Source organism: Entelurus aequoreus, linkage group LG18 (genome assembly GCF_033978785.1).
Source record: "Entelurus aequoreus isolate RoL-2023_Sb linkage group LG18, RoL_Eaeq_v1.1, whole genome shotgun sequence".
NCBI lineage: Eukaryota > Metazoa > Chordata > Actinopteri > Syngnathiformes > Syngnathidae > Entelurus > Entelurus aequoreus.
The window spans coordinates 15,628,945-15,655,415 of record NC_084748.1 but is presented as its reverse complement, the minus strand read 5'-3'; the positions used below and the strand labels follow the sequence as shown (position 1 = coordinate 15,655,415).

General features: G+C 38.3%; 1 protein-coding gene across 5 annotated transcripts in view; it reads right to left on the bottom strand.

The window, feature by feature from the left end:
• Positions 1–26,471, bottom strand: part of LOC133633853 (voltage-dependent T-type calcium channel subunit alpha-1H-like) — a 160,403-nt gene that overhangs the window by 45,434 nt on the left and 88,498 nt on the right. For all 5 annotated transcript variants that reach the window (XR_009821842.1, XR_009821843.1, XM_062026598.1 and 2 more), the window contains exons 12-18: positions 25,384–25,739; positions 15,720–15,871; positions 15,461–15,646; positions 11,530–11,647; positions 4,018–4,173; positions 836–923; positions 568–755 (exon numbers count right to left, since the gene is read on the bottom strand). Coding sequence is in view for 3 of the 5 variants with exons in the window: in XM_062026598.1 (XP_061882582.1) it covers positions 568–755; positions 836–923; positions 4,018–4,173; positions 11,530–11,647; positions 15,461–15,646; positions 15,720–15,871; positions 25,384–25,739 (1,244 nt within the window). In the remaining 2 variants the exon portion in view is untranslated. The remainder of the gene's footprint in view (positions 1–567; positions 756–835; positions 924–4,017; positions 4,174–11,529; positions 11,648–15,460; positions 15,647–15,719; positions 15,872–25,383; positions 25,740–26,471) is intronic.

Below are 26,471 nucleotides of genomic sequence, written 5' to 3'. Positions count from 1 at the left end.
TCTGTCATGATCTGAGGCCCGGATCATGTTTTGGTATTTTCGGTTAGTTTTGGACTCCCTCAGTTCCTGTTTTGTGCACCCTTTCAGCAGGTACCAGAAGGTGAGAAAAGTTGTTTTTCATAATATTGCGTAACAAAACGCCCGATAAAATGTCTGCTAATAGGTGCTATTTTGCGGTCACACACACACCATACAAATACTCGTATGTTGAAGAGTACGTCTGACTACTGTAGCCGTAACGCACCGACAATCCATCAAGCGGTACGGCTTCATAGCTTTTTTAATGCTGTGTGTAATGTTTTATATTCTCAATGGAACATTTAAAGTTTTGCTGTTGTACTGGCGTCATATTGCAGTCTACACGTATTTCTTATGTGTGACTGCCATCTACTGGTTACACTTATCATTACACCATGTACCAAATAAAATAGCTTCGAAGTTGGTAAGCACAACCAAAATTATTCAGAGTATAAGGCGCACCGGGTTATAAGGCGGACTGTCGATTTTTGAGAAAATGAAAGGATTTTAAGTGCGGTAGGAGAGGTAGTAAACATGTGCAAAGCTCACCGGCGACTTTTGCTCCTCCAGGCTGTTAACTTCCATGGAGGCGGCACTGGCGCGTCTCAATTGGCCGTACATCATGGTGGGCGTGGCCGCAGTGTGCGTGATGACGGGCAAGGACAGGGGCGGAGGCCTGGAGGCTTTCGGGTTGAGGAGACCATTGGGGCTCTGGATCATGGCCTGGATCTTCAGCTCTTAATGTCACACGCAAACACACACACACACATTAGTTGTAATGACGACCCGGTATTGTGTCGTTGTGAGGAGTTTGTACCTGTGGCGTACATCTCCCTCAGCTTCTCCTCGTCCTCGTAAGACAGCGACTGCCTCTCGTCGTCTGCCTCTGACCTGTTGGCGTCACCCTAAACACAACAACGCACAAGCACGTCACTAACACTAAACTACATGTAAGTCCACTTTTGGCAGCGGTCTCATGTCTTCGAAGAACCTAACGTACGTGCTTTCGTGACATTGAAGATAATTTAGTCTTCAGCACTCATGCCGGTAGCGCGCTACTTAGTAACGCGTTAGTCTAATATGACGTCTTTTTTCATTAACGACAAATCTAACGCGTTACTATTTCAAAACCAGTAGTCAGATTTAAGTTTATTTAATCCAAGTCATTGTGCGTTACTTTTTTAAAATGTTTTAGTTTCCCTCGTAAAAAGAAAGGTTACCGGTCCCCGCCCCTCCCTTTTTTTTTAGGGGCATGACAGCCTGTCAGCACGTCATGACATTGCTGGTTTTACAAGCAGAGGAGCATGTTCGGCAACACACAATCACGGAGTACTTACAAGTGGACAATGTGTGTAGACAGAAAAGAGAGAATGGACGCATTTTGGCTTAAAAACTGACGATAAAGGGGAAGCTATAACACTGAAACGCCCTCAGGAAGAAGTGCTTTAAGACATGGCTAGCTAGCTAGCAGCTAGCGTCCGTCGGCAGTGTTTTAGCTACTTCTTAAATGACTAATCCTCGCCTCCATGGCAACAAATAAAGTACATTTCTTACAAGTATCATCCTTGCAGGACGAGGAATAGCTAAACATGCTTCACTACACACCGTAGCTCGCCGGCGTAACAATATAAACAAACGGCCATGGGTGGATCTACCCCTGACATCCACTGTAATGATACCAAGTACAGGAGCGTATCTAGTCGATACTACTATGATTACATCGATATTTTTTATCGTCACAAAATCTTTTTTCCTTTTTAAAATTCGTAAAGTGTTTATAAACTCAGGAAATATGTCCCTGGACACATGAGGACTTTGAATATGACCAATGTCTGATCCTGTAACTACTTGGTATCGGATCGATACCTAAATTTGTGGTATCATCCAAAACTAATGTAAAGTATCAAACAACAGAAGAATAAGTGATTATTACATTTTAACAGAAGAGTAGATAGAACATGTTAAAACAGAAAATAACCAGATATTAACAGGAAATGAACAAGTGGATTAATAATTCCTTTTTTACAGCTTGTCCCTCATAATGTTGACAAAATAATAGAATGGAAAATGACACAATGTTACTGCATATGTCAGCAGACTAATTAGGAGCCATTGTTTGTTTACTTACTAATAAAAGACAAGTTGACTCGTATGTTCACTATTTTATTTAAGGACCAAATTGCAATAAGAAACATATGTTTAATGTACCTTAAGATTTTTAGTTAAAATAAAGCTAATAATGCCATTTTTGTGGTCCCCTTTATTTAGAAAAGTATCGAAAAGTATCTAAATACATTTTGATATCGGGTAGAGATGTCCGATAATATCGGCAGTCTGATATTATCGACCGATAAATGCTTTAAAATGTAATATCGGAAATTATCGGTTTCAAAAAGTATTCTTTATTTTTTTTGTCCTGTCCAGCTTTTCAGGCAAATCATATAGTTGATGTAGATGCCCATATCGGCTGTACAGATTGAGCCCAGTTTATAATTTCCTGTTATACAGTATACCAGGCAGTCTTGCACTAAATGAGGACTATGGGACAGCGTGGCGAAGTTGGTAGAGTGGCTGTGCCAGCAATCGGAGTGTTGCTGGTTACTGGGGTTCAATTCCCACCTTCTACCTTCCTAGTCACGTCCGTTGTGTCCTTGGGCAAGACACTTCACCCTTGCTCCTGATGGCTGCTGGTTAGCGCCTTGCATGGCAGCTCCCGCCATCAGTGTGTGAATGTGTGTGTGAATGGGTAAATGTGGAAAAACTGTCAAAGCGCTTTGAGTACTTTGAAGGTAGAAAAGCGCTATACAAGTATAACCCATTTATGTTATTGTTTACTTGTTTACTGAAACTGTGTGCCTTCATTGTTTTTGGAGCTGTTGTTTTGAGACATGTTTAAAAAAAATAAAAAATACTGCACTTTGTGAAAGTCAAAGTATAGTATTTCCCATAGTTGTAGTGGGTATCAGGATTATCTCAGAGAGAGCATGTCCCAAATTCCAAGCTGCTGTTTTGAGGCATGTTAAAAAAATAATGCACTTTGTGACTTCAATAATTAATATGGCAGTGCCATGTTGGCACCTTTTTCCATAATTTGAGTTGATTTATTTTGGAAAACCTTGTTACATTGTTTAATGCATCCAGCGGGGCATCACAACAAAATGAGGCATAATAATGTGTTAATTCCACGACTGTATATATCGGTATCGGTTGATATCGGAATCGGTAATTGAGAGTTGGACAATATCGGAATATCGGATATCGGCAAAAAAGCCATTATCGGACATCTCTAGTATCGGGACAACCCTACATTAAAGTGATGAGACTTTAGAGTTCTCAATTAACCTAACATGGGTTTTCATACGTATCAAAGAGACTTTAAAGCCGAACGTAAGCTATGTTTGGTACGAATCAAAGACAATTTAAAGTCTGCATGTGTTTTGGTAAACTTCAGACACTTTCGAGTATTTAGTGCTCAGTAAAGACTTGTGTTTTTTATAACCATTGAAGCTGATTTGGAATATTAAACAAAGCTACACAAGCACAGCGTGTCGACTCGCCTTCCTGACAGCCACAAAACGATGAGTAAGATGATGAAGTAGGCGAAGCACCCCGAATTAAATCATGACAACTTTTGGCGACAATCTCCTGCCATCACACCAATAAAGCTTTGCTAAATTGAATTAGCATTCACGCTAGATAGATGCAGAGAGACGGCTTATTCAGGGAATGTGTATTCTCTGATGGTGGAGATAAAACAAACAAACTAAATAGCAAAAGCTCACCAGCTGTGAAAGGCGGGTGATTGCAAACACTCGGCTGCCCCGTAGAGCATCGTGTAGATGTGTTTGTGTGCGACAAGGCAACCGCAGCGATGCAATTCCTGCAGGCAGCGGGATTGTGGAGATTATTCAGCTTCGGTATCATCAGCGCAACACAGCTGACTGAGCCGCCGCCTTTAAGTAGCTTAAACCCAAACGTGTGTGCACAAGCCGCCCTTACTTCTGCCTGAAAGCCCTCGACCAAAATGGCCACCAGCAGGTTGAAGAGGACGTAGTTTCCAAAGGTCATGAGCGCCACGAAGTAGAGCGCGGCCAGCGGCGTGGTGGACGCCATGCCGTTGTACAGGACGGCGTTCCAGTCCTCCTGGGTGAGGATCTGCACATGCGGGGACAGGGAAACAAGTTCATTGTAAGCAGGAAATACTCAATCTTTTTCTAAAAGGACGTTTGCGTTCTTGTCAACATCAAAAACAAATTCAACTAACCTTCTTCATCAACAATCGTGTTTTCGTAAGCGTCAAAGACACTTTTAGCATCCTTGCTATAATCCGGCATATTTACACAACATATGTGTTATTGTGTTCATCAAAGTGCTTTGCCACTTTAAATAAATAAACAAACAATTAAAGAATGCAACAAATGTGTTTTTTGTAAACAATTACTCTTCATCAAAATTAACGTGTGGGTTTTTGGAACTATGAATACAGTTATGATATAATTGATATCATTATGAATCTGTAAATAACTTAATATATGATTTTAGTTACAATCTATTTTTACTGTATGGTTTTTAGCAAACGTTGACAACAATTTTTAGCCTGATCAACCTAACAGAGTGGCGGCTGCTGCTCTTTCAAGTACTTACAAGTAAATATTGGACAGCGACAAGTAAAATTTGGGCCGCCTCTAGTAAAATTTGGGCCGATAAAAGTAACATTTGGACCACAACAAGTGAAATTTAAGCTGCCACTAGTAAAATTTGGACCGATAAAAGTAACATCTGGGCACAACAAGTGAAATTAGGGCTGCCGCTAGTAAAATTTGGACCGATACAAGTAAAATTTGGGCCGCCACTAGTAAAACTTGGGCCACAACAAGTAAAATTTGGGCCGCCACTAGTAAAATTTGGACCGATACAAGTAAAATTTGGGCCGCCACTAGTAAAATTTGGACTGATACAAGTAAAATTTGGGCTGCCACTAATAAAATTTGGACCGATACAAGTAAAATTTGGGCCGCCACTAGTAAAACTTGGGCCACAACAAGTAAAATATGGCCCACCACTAGTAAAATTTGTGCCACCACTAGTAAAGATTGGGCTGCGACAAGTACAATTTGGGCCACCACTAGTAAAATTTGACCCAATAAAAGTAAAATTTGGCCCACGACAAGTAAAATTTGGGCCGATAAAAGTAAAATTCGGGCCGCCTCTAGTAAAATTTGGGCCGATAAAAGTTACATTTGGGCCACAACAAGTAAAATTTGGGCTGCTACTAGTAAAATTTGGACCGATACAAGTAAAATTTGGGCCGCCAATAGTAAAATTTGGGCTGCTACTAGTAAAATTTGGACCGATACAAGTAAAATTTGGGCCGCCACTAGTAAAATTTGGACCGATACAAGTAAAATTTGGGCCGCCACTAGTAAAACTTGTGCCACAACAAGTAAAATATGGCCCACCACTAGTAAAATTTGTGCCACCACTAGTAAAGTTTGGGCCGCGACAAGTACAATTTGGGCCACCACTAGTAAAATTTGTGCCACCACTAGTAAAGATTGGGCTGCGACAAGTACAATTTGGGCCACCACTAGTAAAATTTGACCCAATAAAAGTAAAATTTGGCCCACGACAAGTAAAATTTGGGCCGATAAAAGTAAAATTCGGGCCGCCTCTAGTAAAATTTGGGCCGATAAAAGTTACATTTGGGCCACAACAAGTAAAATTTGGGCTGCTACTAGTAAAATTTGGACCGATACAAGTAAAATTTGGGCCGCCAATAGTAAAATTTGGGCTGCTACTAGTAAAATTTGGACCGATACAAGTAAAATTTGGGCCGCCACTAGTAAAATTTGGACCGATACAAGTAAAATTTGGGCCGCCACTAGTAAAACTTGTGCCACAACAAGTAAAATATGGCCCACCACTAGTAAAATTTGTGCCACCACTAGTAAAGTTTGGGCCGCGACAAGTACAATTTGGGCCACCACTAGTAAAATTTGTGCCACCACTAGTAAAGTTTGGGCCGCGACAAGTACAATTTGGGCCACCACTAGTAAAATTTGACCCAATAAAAGTAAAATTTGGCTCGCGACAAGTAAAATTTGGCCCGATAAAAGTAAAATTCGGGCCGCCTCTAGTAAAATTTGGGCCGATAAAAGTCACATTTGGGCCACAACAAGTAAAATTTGGGCTGCTACTAGTAAAATTTGGACCGATACAAGTAAAATTTGGGCCGCCTCTAGTAAAATTTGGGCCGATAAAAGTCACATTTGGGCCACAAAAAGTAAAATTTGGGCTGCCACTAGTAAAATTTGGACCGATACAAGTAAAATTTGGGCCGCCACTAGTAATATTTGGACCGATACAAGTAAAATTTGGGCCGCCACTAGTAAAATTTGGCCCGATAAAAGTAAAATTCGGGCCGCCTCTAGTAAAATTTGGGCCGATAAAAGTCACATTTGGGCCACAACAAGTAAAATTTGGGCTGCCACTAGTAAAATTTGGACCGATACAAGTAAAATTTGGGCCGCCACTAGTAATATTTGGACCGATACAAGTAAAATTTGGGCCGCCACTAGTAAAACTTGGGCCACAACGAGTAAAATTTGGGCCGCCACTAGTAAAATTTGGACCGATACAAGTAAAATTTGGGCCGCCACTAGTAAAACTTGGGCCACAACGAGTAAAATTTGGGCCGCCACTAGTAAAATTTGGACCGATACAAGTAAAATTTGGGCCGCCACTAGTAAAATTTGGGCTGATACAAGTCAAATTTGGGCTGGCACTAGTAAAATTTGGACCGATACAAGTAAACTTTGGGCCGCCACTAGTAAAACTTGGGCCACGACAAGTAAAATTTGGGCCGCCACTAGTAAAATTTGGACCGATGCAAGTAAAATTTGGGCCGCCACTAGTAAAATTTGGACTGATACAAGTACAATTTGGGCTGCCACTAGTAAAATTTGGACCGATACAAGTAAAATTTGGGCCGCCACTAGTAAAACTTGGGCCACAACAAGTAAAATTTGGGCCGCCACTAGTAAAATTTGGACAGATGCAAGTAAAATTTGGGCCGCCACTAGTAAAATTTGGGCTGCCACTAGTAAAATTTGGACCGATACAAGTAAAATTTGGGCCGCCACTAGTAAAACTTGGGCCACAACAAGTAAAATTTGGCCCACCACTAGTAAAATTTGTGCCACCACTAGTAAAGTTTGGGCCGCGACAAGTACAATTTGGGCCACCACTAGTAAAATTTGACCAAATAAAAGTAAAATTTGGCCCGCGACAAGTAAAATTTGGCCCGGTAAAAGTAAAATTCGGGCCGCCTCTAGTAAAATTTGGGCCGATAAAAGTTACATTTGGGCCACAACAAGTAAAATTTGGGCTGCCACTAGTAAAATTTGTACCGATACAAGTAAAATTTGGGCCGCCACTAGTAATATTTGGACCGATACAAGTAAAATTTGGGCCGCCACTAGTCAAATTTGGACCGATACAAGTAAAATTTGGGCCGCCACTAGTAAAACTTGGGCCACAACAAGTAAAATTTGGGCTGCCACTAGTAAAATTTGGACCGATACAAGTAAAATTTGGGCCGCCACTAGTAAAACTTGGGCCACAACGAGTAAAATTTGGGCCGCCACTAGTAAAATTTGGACCGATACAAGTAAAATTTGGGCCGCTACTAGTAAAATTTGGACTGATACAAGTAAAATTTGGGCTGCCACTAGTAAAATTTGGACCGATACAAGTAAAATTTGGGCCGCCACTAGTAAAACTTGGGCCACAACAAGTAAAATTTGGGCCGCCACTAGTAAAATTTGGACAGATGCAAGTAAAATTTGGGCCGCCACTAGCAAAATTTGGGCTGCCACTAGTAAAATTTGGACCGATACAAGTAAAATTTGGGCCGCCACTAGTAAAACTTGGGCCACAACAAGTAAAATTTGGCCCACCACTAGTAAAATGTGTGCCACCACTAGTAAAGTTTGGGCCGCGACCAGTACAATTTGGGCCACCACTAGTAAAATTTGACCCAATAAAAGTAAAATTTGGCCCGCGACAAGTAAAATTTGGCCCGGTAAAAGTAAAATTCGGGCCGCCTCTAGTAAAATTTGGGCCGATAAAAGTTACATTTGGGCCACAACAAGTAAAATTTGGGCTGCCACTAGTAAAATTTGGACCGATACAAGTAAAATTTGGGCCGCCACTAGTAATATTTGGACCGATACAAGTAAAATTTGGGCCGCCACTAGTAAAATTTGGACCGATACAAGTAAAATTTGGGCCGCCACTAGTAAAATTTGGACCGATACAAGTAAAATTTGGGCTGCCACTAGTAAAATTTGGACCGATACAAGTAAAATTTGGGCCGCCACTAGTAAAACTTGGGCCACAACGAGTAAAATTTGGGCCGCCACTAGTAAAATTTGGACCGATACAAGTAAAATTTGGGCCGCTACTAGTAAAACTTGGGCCACAACAAGTAAAATTTGGGCCACCACTAGTAAAATTTGGACCGATACAAGTAAAATTTGGGCTGCCACTAGTAAAATTTGGACCGATACAAGTAAAATTTGTGCCACCACTAGTAAAGTTTGGGCCGCGACAAGTACAATTTGGGCCACCACTAGTAAAGTTTGGGCCGCGACAAGTACATTTTGGGCCACCACTAGTAAAATTTGGCCCAATAAAAGTAAAATTTGGCCCGCGACCAGTAAGATTTGGCCCGATAAAAGTAAAATTTGGGCCACGACAAGTAAAATTTGGGCCTATGAAAGTAAAATTTGGGCCGCGACAAGTAAAATTTGGGCCACGACAAGTAAAATTTGGGCCACCACTAGTAAAATTTGGGCCACTACTAGTAAAATTTGGGCCTCAACAAGTAAAATTTGGGCACTAGTAAAATTTGGACGGAAACAAGTAAAATTTGGGCCGCTACTTGTTAAATGTGGCCCGATAAAAGTAACATTTGGGCCGATAAAAGTAAAATTTGGGCCGCGACAAGTAAAATTTGGGGCAATAAAAGTAACATTTGGACGGGAACAAGTAAAATTTGGGCCACCACTAGTATAATTTGGACCGATACAAGTAAAATTTGGGCCGCCACAAGTAGAATTTGGGCAGATAAAAGTAAAATTTGGGCCGCGACACGTAAAATCTAAATTTTACCATAAAATCTACGGTAAAATGGTCACACTCTATTTTACTGTAAGATTCTGGTGATTGAGCTGACAGTTTTTGTTAGTTTTTTTGCATAAAAAACATGGATGCTGTTTTCACAGTGTATTACTGTAAATGTAAAAATGGTACCACAGTTCTCTTTCTTACGGTGGGATTCTGAAGACCGAGCTGTTTTAAGAATGTTTTATTTTGTCATGTTTACAGTGTACAATTTGATGGATAACTTGCTTTGAAATCAGAAGGCTAAGTATGTATTTACCCCAAAAATATTTCAAATGTATGATAATATAATATCTGTTATTAGATAAATAAAGTGAAAAGATATATCACTGCATGCAGTACAAGCATCAAGGGTTGGAATTGGGGGTTAAATCACCAAAATGATTCCCGAGCGCGGCCACCACTGCTGCTCACTACTCCCCTCACTTCCCAGGGGGTGGAACAAAGGGACGGGTCAAATGCAGAGGGTAATTTCACCACACCTAGTGTGTGTGTGACTGTCAGTGGTACTTTAACTTTAACATGCCTTTTTTTTCTGTCATAATAGAAAAAGAAAGAAAGATAAAGTACTTCATTGATGCATATTATTTCCAAGCTTTCACGGGCCATTCAAAATGATGTGGCGGGCCAGATCTGGCCACGGGGCCTTGAGTTTGACACCTGTGATTTGGAGTTTCTACTGAAACGTCAAAGACACTTTGAGTTGCCAATGAACTTGACGTGCGTGTTTTTGGAAACATTTCTAAAATCCTGTTTGTGCTTCGTCGTTATTATTTGAAAACGACTTATTAATATAGGAAACTGGGACGTGGAAGAGAACTAATTAAAATGACTTTAGCGCAGCGCAAACAAAAAATGGAGCACCTTCGTCTCGATGCAGTATAATGAGGACGACTAACTGAGGATTTAATATCTCTTTGCCAGTCCAACAGTAATCGCGCTCTTTTCACGCCTGCTTGTTCTTGCTGCCGGAGTGCATTTTTATTACTCAGCCATTGGGAGGGGTTTTGTTGTCATTTGTGGCAGGGGGGAAAGGGGGGGTAAAATAGCGAGAGTGAGCTATATTGTGTTAAAATGATAAAGCTGATTGTTTGGCCTGCTGCCAACGATACAAGCTGTGAATTGTTTCAAATTAAATACTGTACTTTGTGTATTAGTGTGTGTAGTATGTGTGTGTTCTTGTATTTTTACCCTTCTTGAGACATCAACAAGGAAAAGTACCTTCCATATGAGGAGGTGTGAACAAGTTAGGACATAAATCATGGTCCCATTACGGAAAACCGTTGCATCTAATAGAGAATGTCTCATTTGCACCCCTGGTGGTGAAATCTATCAAAATTAGGGTGGTCACAAAATGGAGGATTTTTTCAAATTGACTGTGTGTCTGGTCAACATGAAATAACAAGTGTGTGTAAAAATTTTGAAGTGTTCCCCTTCTGGCCAACATATGTAGTAACAAGTGTATGTAAGAAATTGAAATGCGCCCCCTTTGGCCAAAATTAATTTTAAAAAATTAAATAAATATGTATATAGAGACATACTGTAATAACTTGAAGTAATTAAAAAAACTAAAAATTCAAACTAAACTAAAAGCAGTGTTTTTCGCACAATGTGTCAACTTTTTTCTTATAAAATTGGGAACAATTTGTCATATTCTTTCTGTTTCTGTAATATTGCAATATTTTCTCGTAAAATTATTACTTTTTAATGCAAAATGATGACATTTGTCATATAAAATTCTGACCTTTATCACAATATTCCCAACTTTTTTGTTGTTCTTGTAAAATAGGGAAATTTTTTTGGTAAAAATGTGACTTTTGTCATAATTTTGCCAAGTAAAATTCTGATTATTACTATAATGTTGCCAAAATTTAAAAGTTTTCTTATAAAATTGTGACTTTTGTCGAGTAAAATTACGACTCTTTTCATAAAATTGCCAAAATGTTAAGCTTTTCTTGTAAAATTGCGACTGTTATTGGGTAAAATTCCAACTTTTATCATAATATGGCACAAATGTTCAGTTTTTCTTGTAAAAATGTTTACTTGCGTTGAGTAAAATTACGACTTTTATTATAATACTGCCAAAATTCTAGGTTTTTCTTGTGAAATTGTGACCTTTTTCTTGTGAAATTCCAACTCATTTTTCACATCAACCTTTTTTATACTTGCATAGTATGTATATATTATTAATGTTGTAAATACAAATCTTTATGTATCTAGAAAGGGTGGTCCTAAGGAGGTAGGCATTATTCGGAGGTTTGAAGAAGGTAAGAAATACAATAATGTGTGTGTGTGTGTGTGTACGTGGGTGTGTGTGTGTGTAACCTGGAAGACAGTGACTGTAGCCCAAAGCAGTGAGTCAAAGTTTTTCCTGTCCGGTAACGTGTCTCCGCTGTCTTGCCGCAGACCAAATTTACATCCAAACAGATGCATCCCCAAGATACTGCACAAAAAAGAAGATGGATTAGTTTTAATCAGGTGGCAATCTTTTATAAGGCATTGGAAGCAGGTGATTGATTACAAGAGATAGGTCACACTATTGTACAACACGGTGACAACAGAACCAATGTTGTAATAGCAGTAAGAATCAAACTGCTCAGTCAGCATTAATAGTGCTTATGAGTTTATTGTAAACGACAGTACAACTACTTGGTAGCCTTAACACCATTTTAAAGCACATGCAGAGCTAGATAAAGCTGCTGGATGCTAACCACCAATCATACTTCAAAAGCATCTTTGCGGAGTTAAAAAAAAAACTCTAACAGGAGGTTGCCTACAGCCACAGCTCTGAATTATCTTTTTTTCCCCTTTTTCTGTTATTTGCTTTTGTGGGCCTTTAGAAGATTGTACAGTTATTTAACTAGGGATGGTATTCATAGCATTTACGGTGCAATTAGGAATGAGTGTCCCTCACATTGGAACCAATGCAGTACCAATTCCTGGTACGTGGGAATCGATACCGGTACTCGACAATACCAATTTTAGGTACTTTTGTATGTGTTAATAAATATTTTATTTTTAATGTGACATTTACAAATGAGCTGATTATATTTCCTGCGATGTCCTGTTGTTATATCTTGTTTTCTTATTACGTTTGAGTCTTATTTGCAATGAAGTTGCACTTCCAAGACATTAGATAGCAGTACTGTATAGGCCAGGGGTCACCAACCTTTTTGAAACCAAGAGCTACTTCTTGGGTATTGATTAATGCGAAGGGCTACCAGTTTGATACACACTTAAATAAATTGCCAAAAATAGCCAATTTGCTCAATTTACCTTTAACTTTATGTTATTATTAATAATTAATGATATTTATCTTTGTGGAAACACTGATCATATTAATTATTTCTCACAATAAATATATATAGAAACAGATAAATATCAATATGCAACACTTTATATTTTATATTTTCTCAAATGATCACTTCTAAGACAGTCTTGTGAAATCACAATATCCCATTTTAACTAGCTAGCCACTAACATTTTTTAACAAATCATGAATTACTTTGCACCATGTTTGTACAAATAATAACTCATGTAAAATACAAAAGTCAACACTCAAATTTTTAAATAAATCATGTCACACTTTGAACTGGACACCAAATCTGTTATCTGTTTCTTTGTCAGTTAGTGAAGACCAAGTCTTTAAAATATTTTCTTGGACTTTCAAATTCTATTTGAGTTTTGTCTCTCTTAGAATTAAAAATGTAGAGCAAAGCGAGACCAGCTTGCTAGTAAATAAATACAATTTAAAAAATAGAGGCAGCTCACTGGTAAGTGCTGCTATTTGAGCTATTTTTAGAACAGGCCAGCGGGCTACTCATCTGGTCCTTACGGGCTACCTGGTGCCCGCGGGCACCGCGTTGGTGACCCCTGGTATAGGCTATCTATGGTATGCTGTCTAATGAGAAAGTAGCTTTTTCCATTAACTTAAAAGTGTTATGTTGCGCCCTACAAAGTGTATATACTGTAAGTATTGTACTTATTACACACCAGCTGTTTGATTGCAACATCCACCTTAGTTGTAGTTTTCATTACCCCATTTAGAAGTGTTAAAATTGCATTGGTAAATCGCTAATGCTAAAAGTAGCCCATCATTGGCAAACCTAACGTAAATTAGCAATAAGCTAGCGCATTTTGGAAGAGTGTTGCTTTACTTTACAGTCTGTTATACTTACAGTCTATTATACTTGCTTTGTTGGTGTTGAAAATTTACGGGAGGGAGTTTGGATGAGTCCTCCCTGAGTGCCGCTTGAGTGATTGTTTACGTGAGCACGTGTTTAGTCCGCAACCGGACGTGACGTCACGTGCAACAAAGCTATCAAAATATGGCACCGCTCTATTTTACGATAATCCATACCCAGTAGTACAGACGGAATGTTGTCGGTGCCCATAAAAGTACCTAGTAGTACCTCTGTTTTTGTTAGTAATCTGTTCCAAAAGATTCAACGAGAACTGAATCGTACAAAAACCAGAGCAATTTTTACGAAAATAAATAACACAAATCTAGAGATAAATGCTTTAAAATGTAATATCGGAAATTATCGGTATCGGGTTTTTTTTATTATCGGTATCGTTTTTGTTGTTGTTGTTTTTTAATTAAATCAACATAAAAAACACAAGATACACTTACAATTAGTGCACCAACCCAAAAAAACTCCCTCCCCCATTTACACTCATTCACACAAAAGGGTTGTTTCTTTCTGTTATTAATATTCTGGTTCCTACATTATATATCAATATATATCAATACAGTCTGCAAGGGATACAGTCCGTAAGCACACATGATTGTGCGTGCTGCTGGTCCACTAACAGTACTAACCTTTAACAGTTAATTTGACTCATTTTCATTAATTACTAGTTTCTATCTAACTGTTTTTATATTGTTTTACTTTCTATTTTATTCAAGAAAATGTTTTTAATTTATTCATCTTATTTTTTTTTTTTTTTTTTTTAAAGAACCTTATCTTCACCATACCTGGTTGTCCAAATTAGGCATAATAATGTGTTAATTCCACGACTGTATATATCGGTATCGGTTGATATCGGTATCGGTAATTAAGAGTTGGACAATATCGGAATATCGGCAAAAAAGCCATTATCGGACATCCCTACATAAATCCAATGAATCTGTTCCATACAGCCATAAATATGAATTCAAAAGTATTTCTCACCTTCTTTATCAAAGTGCTGGTACACACACCTTTCTTTGGCCCAATGGCCATTGCCGCCCTTCCCTATACTCTTTGTGTTAATAAGCGCATGTTAAATGTAAATTAATTAAACTTTTAATTATGTTAAATGTATTTGTATTTTTTGCACTAAAAAACTATTTATTTCGCACAAATTTGTTTTAGTACAAAACAAACATAAACCATAAACATTTTTCACATAAAAAAAAAAATTGTGAAAACATTTTTGAAAATAGGGTTTGGGGGGGGGTGGCTCAAGATAAAATCCTCAATTAAATTTCTGCCAATGGTGAATTTCTTTGCAGTCTTTTTCAATTAAAAAAAAAGAGTATAAAAACGCACAGGATTCTTTGTTAACGGGCTGTGGATTCCCCAAAATGATATGTGGGCAAACCGACTACCGTTTTTTCGGAGTATAAGTCGCTCCGGAGTATAAGTCGCACCAGCCGAAAATGCATGATAAAGAAGGAAAAAAACATCCAAGTTGCACTGGAGTATAAGTCGCATTTTTGGGGGAAATTTATTTGATAAAAGCCAACACCAAGAAAAGACATTTGAAAGGCAATTTAAACTAAATAAAGAATAGTGAACAACAGGCTGAATAAGTGTACGTTATATGAGGCATAAATAACCAACTGAGAACGTGCCTGGTATGTTAACGTAACATATTATGGTAAGAGTCATTCAAATAACTATAACATATAGAACATGCTATACGTTTACCAAACAATCTGTCACTCCTAATCACTAAATCCCATGAAATCTTATACGTCTAGTCTCTTACGTGAATGAGTTAAATAATATTATTTGATATTTTACGCTAATGTGTTAATAATTTCACACATAAGTCGCTCCTGAGTATAAGTCGCACCCCCGGCCAAACTATGAAAAAAACTGCGACTTATAGTCCGAAAAATACGGTAGTTTGTTCTGTGCCTTGTTTAGCCATGCAATAACCGAAACCGCAGCAATATTTTGTTCAGCCAAAAAATCATATCATATGAAAACTGAGGTATCACTGTACAAGTATATATTATTTGGGTAATATTATGCAATGTTGGTACCTGAAAATGAAAATGAAGAGCATGAGCAGCATGGAGAAGGTGGCCACGTTGTCCATGGTCTTCATCAGCACCACCAGCTGTCTCCTCAGGGCCGGCAGGAAGCGGACCAGCTTCAAAACCCTCAGCAACCGGAACGTCCGCAGCACGGACAGGCCGCCCTCTGCCTCGCCCACAATCTCCCACACGCTGCGACATCACATTTTTCAAACCAACACTGAACAAAGTCATCATTACGCCTTTCAGGTGTCGAGCCCCCTACCTGATGATGACGATGATGCTGTCGAAGCCGTTGTAAGGGTTCTTGATGTACCCAAAGAGCCCCAAAGCGAGGACTTTAAGGAGCATCTCCAGGCTGAAGAGGCTGGTGAACACCATGTTGCTGATCTCCAAAATATCAGTCAGCTCCTGTGGCTAAACACACATGATGAAAGTGGCTAATGTTAGCAAAATATGTTTTCTCTAGTGACCAGAGGAAAAAACCAAAACAGAACAAAAAAAAAATACAAAAAAATACAAAATAAATAAATTAAAAATATATATATATTTGTATGTATATATATATATATATATATATATATATATATATATATATATATATATATATATATATATATATATAGTTGCGATCAAAAGTTTACATACACTTGTAAAGAACATAATATCATGGCTGTCTTGAAGTTTGGTTGTTTTATGAATGTATTATGGGTCTACTGAAAATGTGACCAAATCTGCTGGGTCAAAAGTATACATACAGCCATGTTAATATTTGCTTACATGTCCCTTGGCAAGTTTCACTGCAATAAGGCGCTTTTGGTAGCCATCCACAAGCTTCTGCTTGAATTTTTGACCACTCCTCTTGACAAATTGGCACAGTTGAGTTAAATTTGTTGTTTTTTCTGACATGGACTTGTTTCTTCAGCATTGTCCACACGTTTAAGTCAGGACTTTGGGAAGGCCATTCTAAAACTTAAATTCTAGCCTGATTTAGCCATTCCTCTACCACTTTTGACGTGTGTTTGGGGTCGTTGTCCTGTTGGAACAACCAACTGCGCCCAAGACCCAACCTCCGGGCTTATCATTTTAGGTTGTCCTGAAGAATTTGGAGTTAATTCTCCTTTTTCATTGTCCCATTTAAAGCACCAGTTACATTAGCAGCAAAACAGGCCCAGAGCATAATACTACCACCACCATGCTTGACGGTGGGAATGGTGTTCCTGGGATTAAAGGCCTCGCCTTTTCTCCTCCAAACATATTGCTGGGTATTGTGGCCAAACAGCTCAATTTTTATATCATCTGACATCACATGGACAAAGATAAGACCTTCTGGACTAACGTTCTGTGGTCAGATGATATACAGTACAGGCCAAAAGTTTGGACACACCTTCTCATTTCAATGCGTTTTCTTTGTTATCATGACTATTTACATTGTAGATCGTCACTGAAGGCATCAAAACTATCACACCTTCGAAGTGAAAACCATTTCAGGTGACTACCTCTTGAAGCTCATCGAGAGAATGCCAAGATTGTGCAAAACAGTAATCAGAGCAAAGGGTGGCTATTTTGAAGAAACTAGAATAGAAAACATGTTTTCAGTTATTTCTCCTTTTTTTGTTAAGTACATAACTCTACGTGTGTTCATTCATAGTTTTGATGCCTTCAGTGACAATCTCATAGTCATAAAAATAAAGAAAACCCATTGAATGAGAAGGTGTCCAAACTTTTGGCCTGTACTGTATATGTTATACATATATACATTTACATATTAATTCATGTGTATATATATTGTATATGTATTGTTTTATTTATATATAAACTGTATATACGTATACACTGTGTATATATATATATATATATATATATATATATATATATATATATATATATATATATATATATATATATATATATATATATATATATATATATATATATATATATATATATATACACACTACCGTTCAAAAGTTTGGGGTCACATTGAAATGTCCTTATTTTTGAAGGAAAAGCACTGTACTTTTCAATGAAGATAACTTTAAACTAGTCTTAACTTTAAAGAAATACACTCTATACATTGCTAATGTGGTAAATGACTATTCTAGCTGCAAATGTCTGGTTTTTGGTGCAATATCTACATAGGTGTATAGAGGCCCATTTCCAGAAACTATCACTCCAGTGTTCTAATGGTACAATGTGTTTGCTCATTGGCTCAGAAGGCTAATTGATGATTAGAAAACCCTTGTGCAATCATGTTCACACATCTGAAAACAGTTGAGCTCGTTACAGAAGCTACAAAACTGACCTCCCTTTGAGCAGATTGAGTTTCTGGAGCATCACATTTGTGGGGTCAATTAAACGCTCAAAGTGGCCAGAAAAAGAGAACTTTCATCTGAAACTCGACAGTCTATTCTTGTTCTTAGAAATGAAGGCTATTCCACAAAATTTTATTTATATTTAAATTTATATACATATATATATATATAATATATATATGTATATACTTTATTTATATATATATATATATATATATATATATATATATATATATATATATATATATATATATATATATATATATATATATATATATATATATATATATAAAGTATATACATATATATATTATGTGTATACATATATACTATTCAAATCCATGCGTGTCAGGTGTGGCAAAATATTTTATATTTTGGTGTCCAGGAACACAACATTTATAATTGACTCTCCAGCGCTCCCTTGAAAATTGAAAAAAGTTGCCCCTGCCACAAGATTCACTTAGCCTCACGAAGAATCGCTGGAGACGTCCATCATGACATGACGGCCTTAAAAGTCCCATGAACCCATATTCAGAAACAAACATGAAGTCGACGAGCTTAGTTTCTGTCGGCCATTTGTAGGCCAAAAACAGGGGTCGTACTTTAACAAAATCCTCCTAGGGACTTTGAACAAATGAGGCAAGGTTAAAATGACAGATACTAGATAGATGAAAAATTGTGAAGGAATTTTGCCTACGCCATAGGATGTGCGTGTGGCATGGCGCCAAACTTTGATCTAATGGTTCGTCACAAAACTTCCAACATTCATAACAAGACTCCACAAATGTAGGTCTTGATCATAATTGGTACAAAGGGTGACGATGACACCCTGACGTGCCAGATGGGTCAGTACTTAAAGGTTTGTGGTGGGCAGAGCCTGGCAGGGAAAACTGCTTCTTGACATCACCAAGTAAACTTTAATGACTTTGGATGATCACAGACAGATACTAAACTGATGGGCGTTGATTAATTGCGAATTAATTTTGCAGGCGCAAAATTGCCTGCATCATTACTTCACTTTAAATGATCAGATCTTCCAAACTGATATCCCAGCAGGAACAAAACATTGATTGATTACACATATATCAGCTACTATGTGGAAGTGTGGGGGAACACATATAAGAGTAACATAAAGGCATTGTATCAACTACAGAAAAGAGCTATAAGGATTATTCATAAAGTAGATTACTTAGAACACACTAACATATTATTCATTAATTCGGGTTTATTGAAATTACAGGAGCTAGTAAAGTTACAGACATTATGTGTCATGTTTAAGGCTAAAAGTAAAACATTACCAGCAAATTTACAAACAATGTTTGTCATCACATCTGAGAATGAAGAGCATAGAAGAAAAGGTTATTTCCAACATCAGTATTCAAGGACAACTTTAAAACAAATGTGTATATCAGTGGTGGGGGTTAAACTATGGAATTCTCTTTACAATGAGATAAAAGATTGTAAAAATATATTCCAATTGAAAAAATATATAAAGACAGAACAATAAAATCATATGGACAGCCATAAGTGTTTACATTTTGCTTTATATTTATTATATATATTAAACCGATTATATATATTAAACCAAACTAGTATTAAACCGATCTAGTATGGCATCGCCATTGACTTCCAGGAAGAGGCTGGATGACAACCTCGAAAGAGTGGTGACAACTGGAGAGACAGTTGACAGCCCGGAAAGACGGCAACCGGGGCAGGGAGGGGTAGCATCCCAAGCTGCAGCTCCTGCAAGGGAGCACCCAAATAACGCTGCGAAAAACCCTGAAGACACATAAGATCAAGATAGGCTGCCTGAGGAAACCCGTGGTGCAACGCACAGGGCCAGTACCTTGTACGGCCCTGATGAGACGGAGGAGGACCCAGGCCCGGACATTCCCCACAGTGCCTGGAACCTCCAAGCACCACCGGCGCAACCCCGGGGCAGACCGTCGGAGGGGGGACGTGTGGCGTGGAGCGCTACCTGGACACAAGTCGAGGGACTGATCACCCTCGGCTGGGTCGCCCGGGAGAGGGTGTTTGATTAAGACCCGAAACACCCTATGACCCCGGGAGAATCACTGATGATGTGTCCAGGTTGCACCGTAAGGTGTATTATGAAACCGATTATTTTACTTATTTTTTGCCTGATTTTGTATTTGTTTTGTATCATCCCGTGAGGTGTATATTACTTCTTTTGTTTTTTTGTTCGGTTTGTACTTCATGAAGTTTTGCACTTGTGTTTTTTTGTTTGTTTTCGTTATATTTGGATGTAATTGTTGGTTTATATACCATTAAGTAAGACTACGCATTATGTTGAAGGGGGCAGGAAAATATAAGATTTTCTTCATCCTGCTCCTTCTCAGGCATTGGTGTGTCACTGTATAACTGAATAATTGTGGTGAAATTGTCTATCAAAGATGCACATCAATGAAGGAGATAAATAAAAATGAAATGAAAAATGAACACACATGTCCTTTAAAACTGACTTTAAAACAACCTTGCAAAATAGTGGTATTTCTAAATTGATGTCTCACGTTAGATCCACGTTGTTGGTTGGGAAATGACCAAATTTCAGTGGTAAAATCAACGGCACAACCTGAAGCTCAATAAACGTCGTAAACGTTGTATTATTTATTTATATGTCGTTATTATTTTTGATTGGCCACTTGTTGCTAGGCAAAAATGTGGGGCACAACTGTTTTTGCCCCAAAGGCCATTTTTGAATGGAATTAATGTAAAAAAGAAAACAACACTGTTGCCATTATCATCATGTCTGCATTTAAATCCTTACTCTGTATTAAATATGAAATAAATAAGGTGTAGCAGGAGACCCGACTTGTGTTAGGAGTAGTGCAGCATGCAGAATGTGAACGAATGCAGAGAAATTAATTATGGAGCGCTGGGATTCAATTTACTTTATCAGGTGAAAGTTAAATTTGCATAATTCCAATGTGTGCAACAGAAATACCATTTCATTGCTCCGTTTTTCTCAGCAACGAGTGCGTAAAAGGCGGCAATGCATGTTTAGGCTTTTTAAAATGAAGACACAGAATTGACATATTTAAGTTGCTTTGACTGAAGAACAACAAGGATTATATTGTGTTTTTATACTCTATATAACATGATATAGACTATATTGTGTTTGTATACTCTATATAACATGACATGTACTATATTGTGTTTGTACTTCATACAACATGACAGGGACTATATTGTGTTTATATACTCTATATAACATGACATGGACTATATTGTGTGTTTAAATACTCTATATAACATGACATGGACTATATTGTGTGTGTATATACTTCATGTAACAAGACATAGACTATGTTGTGTTTGTGTGTGTATACTTCATATACCATGACATAGACTGTGTTGTGTGTGTGTGTATATACTTAATGTAACATGACATGGGACTATGTTGTGTGTGTATATACTTCATATACCATGACATGGACTATGTTGTGTGTGTATATACTTCATGTAACATGACATGGACTATGTTGTGTGTGTGTGTGTATATATACTTCGTGTAACAAGACATGGACTATGTTGTGTGTGTGTATATACTTTGTGTAACATGACATGGACTACGTTGTGTGTGTATATACTTCATGTAACATGACATGGACTATGTTGTGTGTGTGTATATTCTTCGTGTAACAAGACATGGACTATGTTGTGTGTGTTTGTGTATATACTTTGTGTAATATGACATGGACTATGTTGTGTGTGTGTATATACTTTGTGTAACATGACATGGACTATGTTGTGTGTGTGTGTATACTTTGTGTAACATGACATGGACTATGTTGTGTGTGTATACTTCATATAGCATGAAAGAATAGAATAGATTCTTGTGGGAGACTCACTCTCACACTATTTATTAGAGCGGATGTGACATGTCTCTTTCGGTATACGTGTGTTTGTGTGTGTGTGTGTGTGTGTGTGTGTATAGCTGAAATGTGAGCATGCCCAGTGACATCTGGCAGATCTCTCTCAGGAGCGAGTCTCTGAGGTGTTCCAGATGAAACAGAACACAGTTGCCGGGGTCACGTTCGTTCAGATGAGGGAAAATGTCGCTGCACTACAGCAAAAACATCCGGAATGACTTTGCACTGCATTGCTTGGCACATTTTATTAAGCTGCAGTGTTATACATACAAGTAAAGGAGTCCCCACAGGTCTAATCTACACTGATGTAGCCTAAAGGACTAATTATGGGACTCTTGTGAGACTGCATTTTACAGGGGCGGGTTTTAATAGTAATGCTTAATTGACTGTGTAACACTTTCTCCATTTGTATTTATATTTAATGCAGAGTAATAATTCAAATTCACAGTAATGTTTATTAATTAACACATCCCTTCATACGTATAGTTGTGTTTTTGGAGTGACTTTTTGATTTCCTGTTCTTCCCTGTACTTTCCTGGCTTTACCTTCGGCCCCAACTTGCCAAGAGTAAGCATGACTAACATATGATTGTTAATTTTTTTTTTTGGTATTTCTGCCGAGCAACAGAAAACAAATCCTAAACAATTCTGTTGCTGTACTACACATGACTAATTACAGTTTTCCTTGTCCTTTCTCAGCTTTGTGACTCACGGATAACAGCAGATTGAGCATCAAAACACAAAAAAAAAGTCGGTAGATTTGACAGTAAAATACTGTACGTTTAGTTGCCAGAATTTCCTGTTAAAATTGAAGTGGCAATATTTTTTTAAAATCAATTTACAGTAATCTACTGTAAATACAACAACCATAAATTTTACGGTAAAAAAATGCCAGCTCAACATAAAAATAACTGTGGTATTGTTTTTTTATTTATTTACTGTAACCAAGAGTAAAAAAGCAACAAAAAAAAACGATACCAATATTTTGGTACCAGTACCAAAATTATTTCAATACTTTTCGGTACTTTTCTAAATAAAAGGGACCACAAAAAAATGCATTATTGGCTTTATTTTAACAAAAAATCTCAGGGTTCATTAAACAAATGTTAAAAAAAAATTCTGGCTACAGAGCTGCCAGAAAAAAGAAAAAAAAAAAAAAAAAAAAAAAAATATATATATATATATATATATATATATATATATATATATATATATATATATATATATATATATATATATATATATATATATATATATATGTTTTTTTTGTTTGTTTGTTTGTTCACTGTAAAAAACTGTCTGGTAAAATACTGGCATTACAGCCAGAATTTTACCGTTAAAATAACTGGGGTGCCATTTTTTCCCATTCACAGTAATTCGGTGTAAAAACCACTATAAATGTTGTTACAGATTTTTATTGTAAAATCTGAAAGGGACAAGCGGTAGAAAATGGATGGATGGAATCAACAGGATTTTTTTCTCCAGTCTAATGCATGCTAATAGTTTTTTGTTTTCTATTCTACCTAGCAACAAATGCCAAACCTAAAAACTGTAAAAACCAGAAATGTACCATTAAAATAATTAGGTATAAAATAAAACACTGTATATACACTACGGTGAAATTCTGACGACTGAGCTATTTAAATGTTTTTTTGTTTTTTTTTACTGTTTACTGTAAACAAAAAAAAAGTCTGGTAAAATACTGACATGACAGTATAACGAAGGCTGTCAACATTAACGTGTTATGTATGTTATATGATTAATCCCAAAAAAATATTGCGTTACCATAAATGAATGAAGATTAATCAGTGTTTGTTTTGCACAGGCAGTGATAGTTAGAGCGACGTCCTCTGCGCCCATACTTGCCAACCCTCCCGTTTTTAGCGGGAGAATCCCGGTATTCAGCGCCTCTCCCGACAACCTCCCGGCAGAGATTTTCTCGCGACAAACTCCCGGTATTCAGCCGGAGCTGGAGGCCACGCCCCCTCCAGCTCAATGCGGACCTGAGACTGAGTGGGGACAGCCTGTTCTCACGTCCGCTTTCCCACAATATAAACAGCTTGCCTGCCCAATGACGTCATAACATCTAGGGCTTTTAGAGAGTACAGTGCACAACTGCGCACACAACAAGGAGACGAAGCAGAAGAACGAAGAAATTACAGACATGCTCGCCGTCGACGAGCAAGATGAAGAAATATGCTTGCAAGTTCCAAAACGAATGTAAACAAGAATTTCAGTTCATCCAGGACAGTTCGAAGGGGAAGGTGTATGTTCTTCTCCATTGAACACGGTGGCCGAAATGATATACTCATCATGAACGGAGAAGTTAAACAGGACAATACTGCCATCTAATGGATAGCCACCGGAACACTGAAATTCAAGTATTTCTTTTATGTAAATAAAATAAATAAATATATATATATAAAATAAATAAATATATATATATATATATATATATATATATAACTAGAATTCACTGAAAGTCAAGTATTTCATACATATATATATATATATATATATATATATATATATATATATATATATATATATATATATATATATATATATATATATATATATATATAAATATATATATATATATGTATGAAATACTCGAGTTGGTGAATTCCAGCTGTAAATAACCACGCCCCACGCCCCCAACCACCCCCCCCCCCCCCACCCCCCACCCCCACCCCCGACCAAGCCGCATCCCCTCCCCACCCACCCCCTACCCCCCACCTCCCGATATTGGAGGTCTCAAGGTTGGCAAGTATGTCTGCGCCCTTCAACTCTGCCTGAACTTTGTTCTTCATTGACATCGGGATTGTGAATAATAGACACCATTTTTTTAAAAGTGCAGTTCCCAATTAAAGACAAAAATGTGCATCCGTTTTGTTTTGCAAGTGTCAAAGCGTAATATTGTTAGTGATTGGTAGCAAAATTTGAGCATTTTACAAATGTTTTCTTACATTCTTAAGTTTTTTGAATTGTTTCTACAATATGCTGCGGGCCAACAAAACCCAAGCTGCAGGCCGTACTTTGCCCTTTACCCGTCTTCGATAATACAGTGCATACTAAAATCCGATATTTATTACCTGATATTAACCTGCCAACAGGACAAGACAATCTCAAGTGAAAACTCCAATTAAAATCTAAGCGGTCTCGCCCAACCTCTGATTGATTAAAATTGTGTCCCGATATTTGTGTGTGTTTCCGTCGCTCATTTATAAATCATGCAGTTCAGCAAATAAGCCAAAAGGCAAGCGGGCCCGGTGCTCCGCCCTCCCTTTCGCACATCATCTAACCTACTCCCTCTCCTTCCTCCACTCCTATTTTCTCTCTCTCTCTCACTCTCGCTTGTCCCAGGGTCACACTTTAATTAACACTTCAGGTCTTATGAGTTCCTTCATCGTCGGACACACACGCACACACATACACACACACACAACACACACACACACACACACACACACCCCATGTGTGCCATGCAGCAAGTGTTGATTGGAGGGTGCGTTTATTGAGTCGGCCACGCACACTGTCATCAACGCGTCCATTTTCAATCAAACAGCGGTCATGTCTGACCTGCAAAAGACCCGCCCACATCGCCCTCCACACACACACACACACACACACACACACACACACACACACACACACACACACACACACACACACACACACACACACACACACACACACACACCCATAGAGAAAAAGCGTACCTGTTTGTGATATTCAATGCCCATGGACAGCGTGTTGATAAGTATCGCGATCATGATCCCCCTGTTGAAGTATCTGCTGCCCACAATCAGCTCCAGTTTGGTCCTCAGCTCCGCCCAGCAATGTTCGCACAGCCTCTTCGCCCCCCCCACAGGGCGAGCCACCTGCCCCTCGCCCAGACGGGGGCTGCTGCAAGGCTCCGGGCTCTTGCAGGGGCCACGCTGATGGTCATCGGGACCCTCGTTGGCATTTTCGGGGTCACACAGTTGGTTGTAGTAGCTGCAGTACGGACACGTCCCCGAGGACTCCACCGGGACCTCCCCCGGCAGGGGTAGCGCCGGATGGGCAACACATCCACCTGGACACGAAGGGACATGAAGGACACACTGGTGACTCCTGCAGTCCACCACAACAAACTTTTTTCTCCAAGTTCCACCTCAGAAAACACCTGTCTCTCCAAGTACCACCACAATGACCAACATTAAAATACACCAGCGTAGCAGGCCCAAGTATTCATTAAAAACAAGGCACTGGTTTTATACTGAACAAAAATATAAAATTGCAACACTTGAGTTGAAATCAAAGATGTAAAAGTTTTACTATATACACAAAATACCTTCTCGAATATTGTTCACAAATCTGTCTAAATCTGTGTTAGTGAGCATTTCTTCTTTGCCAAGGTAATCCATCCCACCTCACAGGTGTGGCATATCAAGATGCTGATTAAACAGCATGATTATTGCACAGGTGTGCATTAGGCTGCCCACAATAAAAGGCCACTATAAAATGTGCAGCTTTGCTTTATTGGTGGTCAGCTCCTTCGCAAAGAGTTTATCGGGTTGTTGATTGTGGCCTGTGGAATGTTGGTCCACTCTTCAAAGGCTGTGTGAAGTTGCTGGATAATGCATACTTGCCAACTTTGAGACCTCCGAATTCGGGAGATTGGAGGAGGGGGGGCGGGGGGTTGGTGGTAGCGGGGGGTGTATATTGTAGCCCGGAAGAGTTAGGGCTGCAAGGGATTCTGGGTATTTGTTCTGTTGTGTTTATGTTGTGTTACGGTGCGGATGTTCTCCCGAAATGTGTTTGTCAT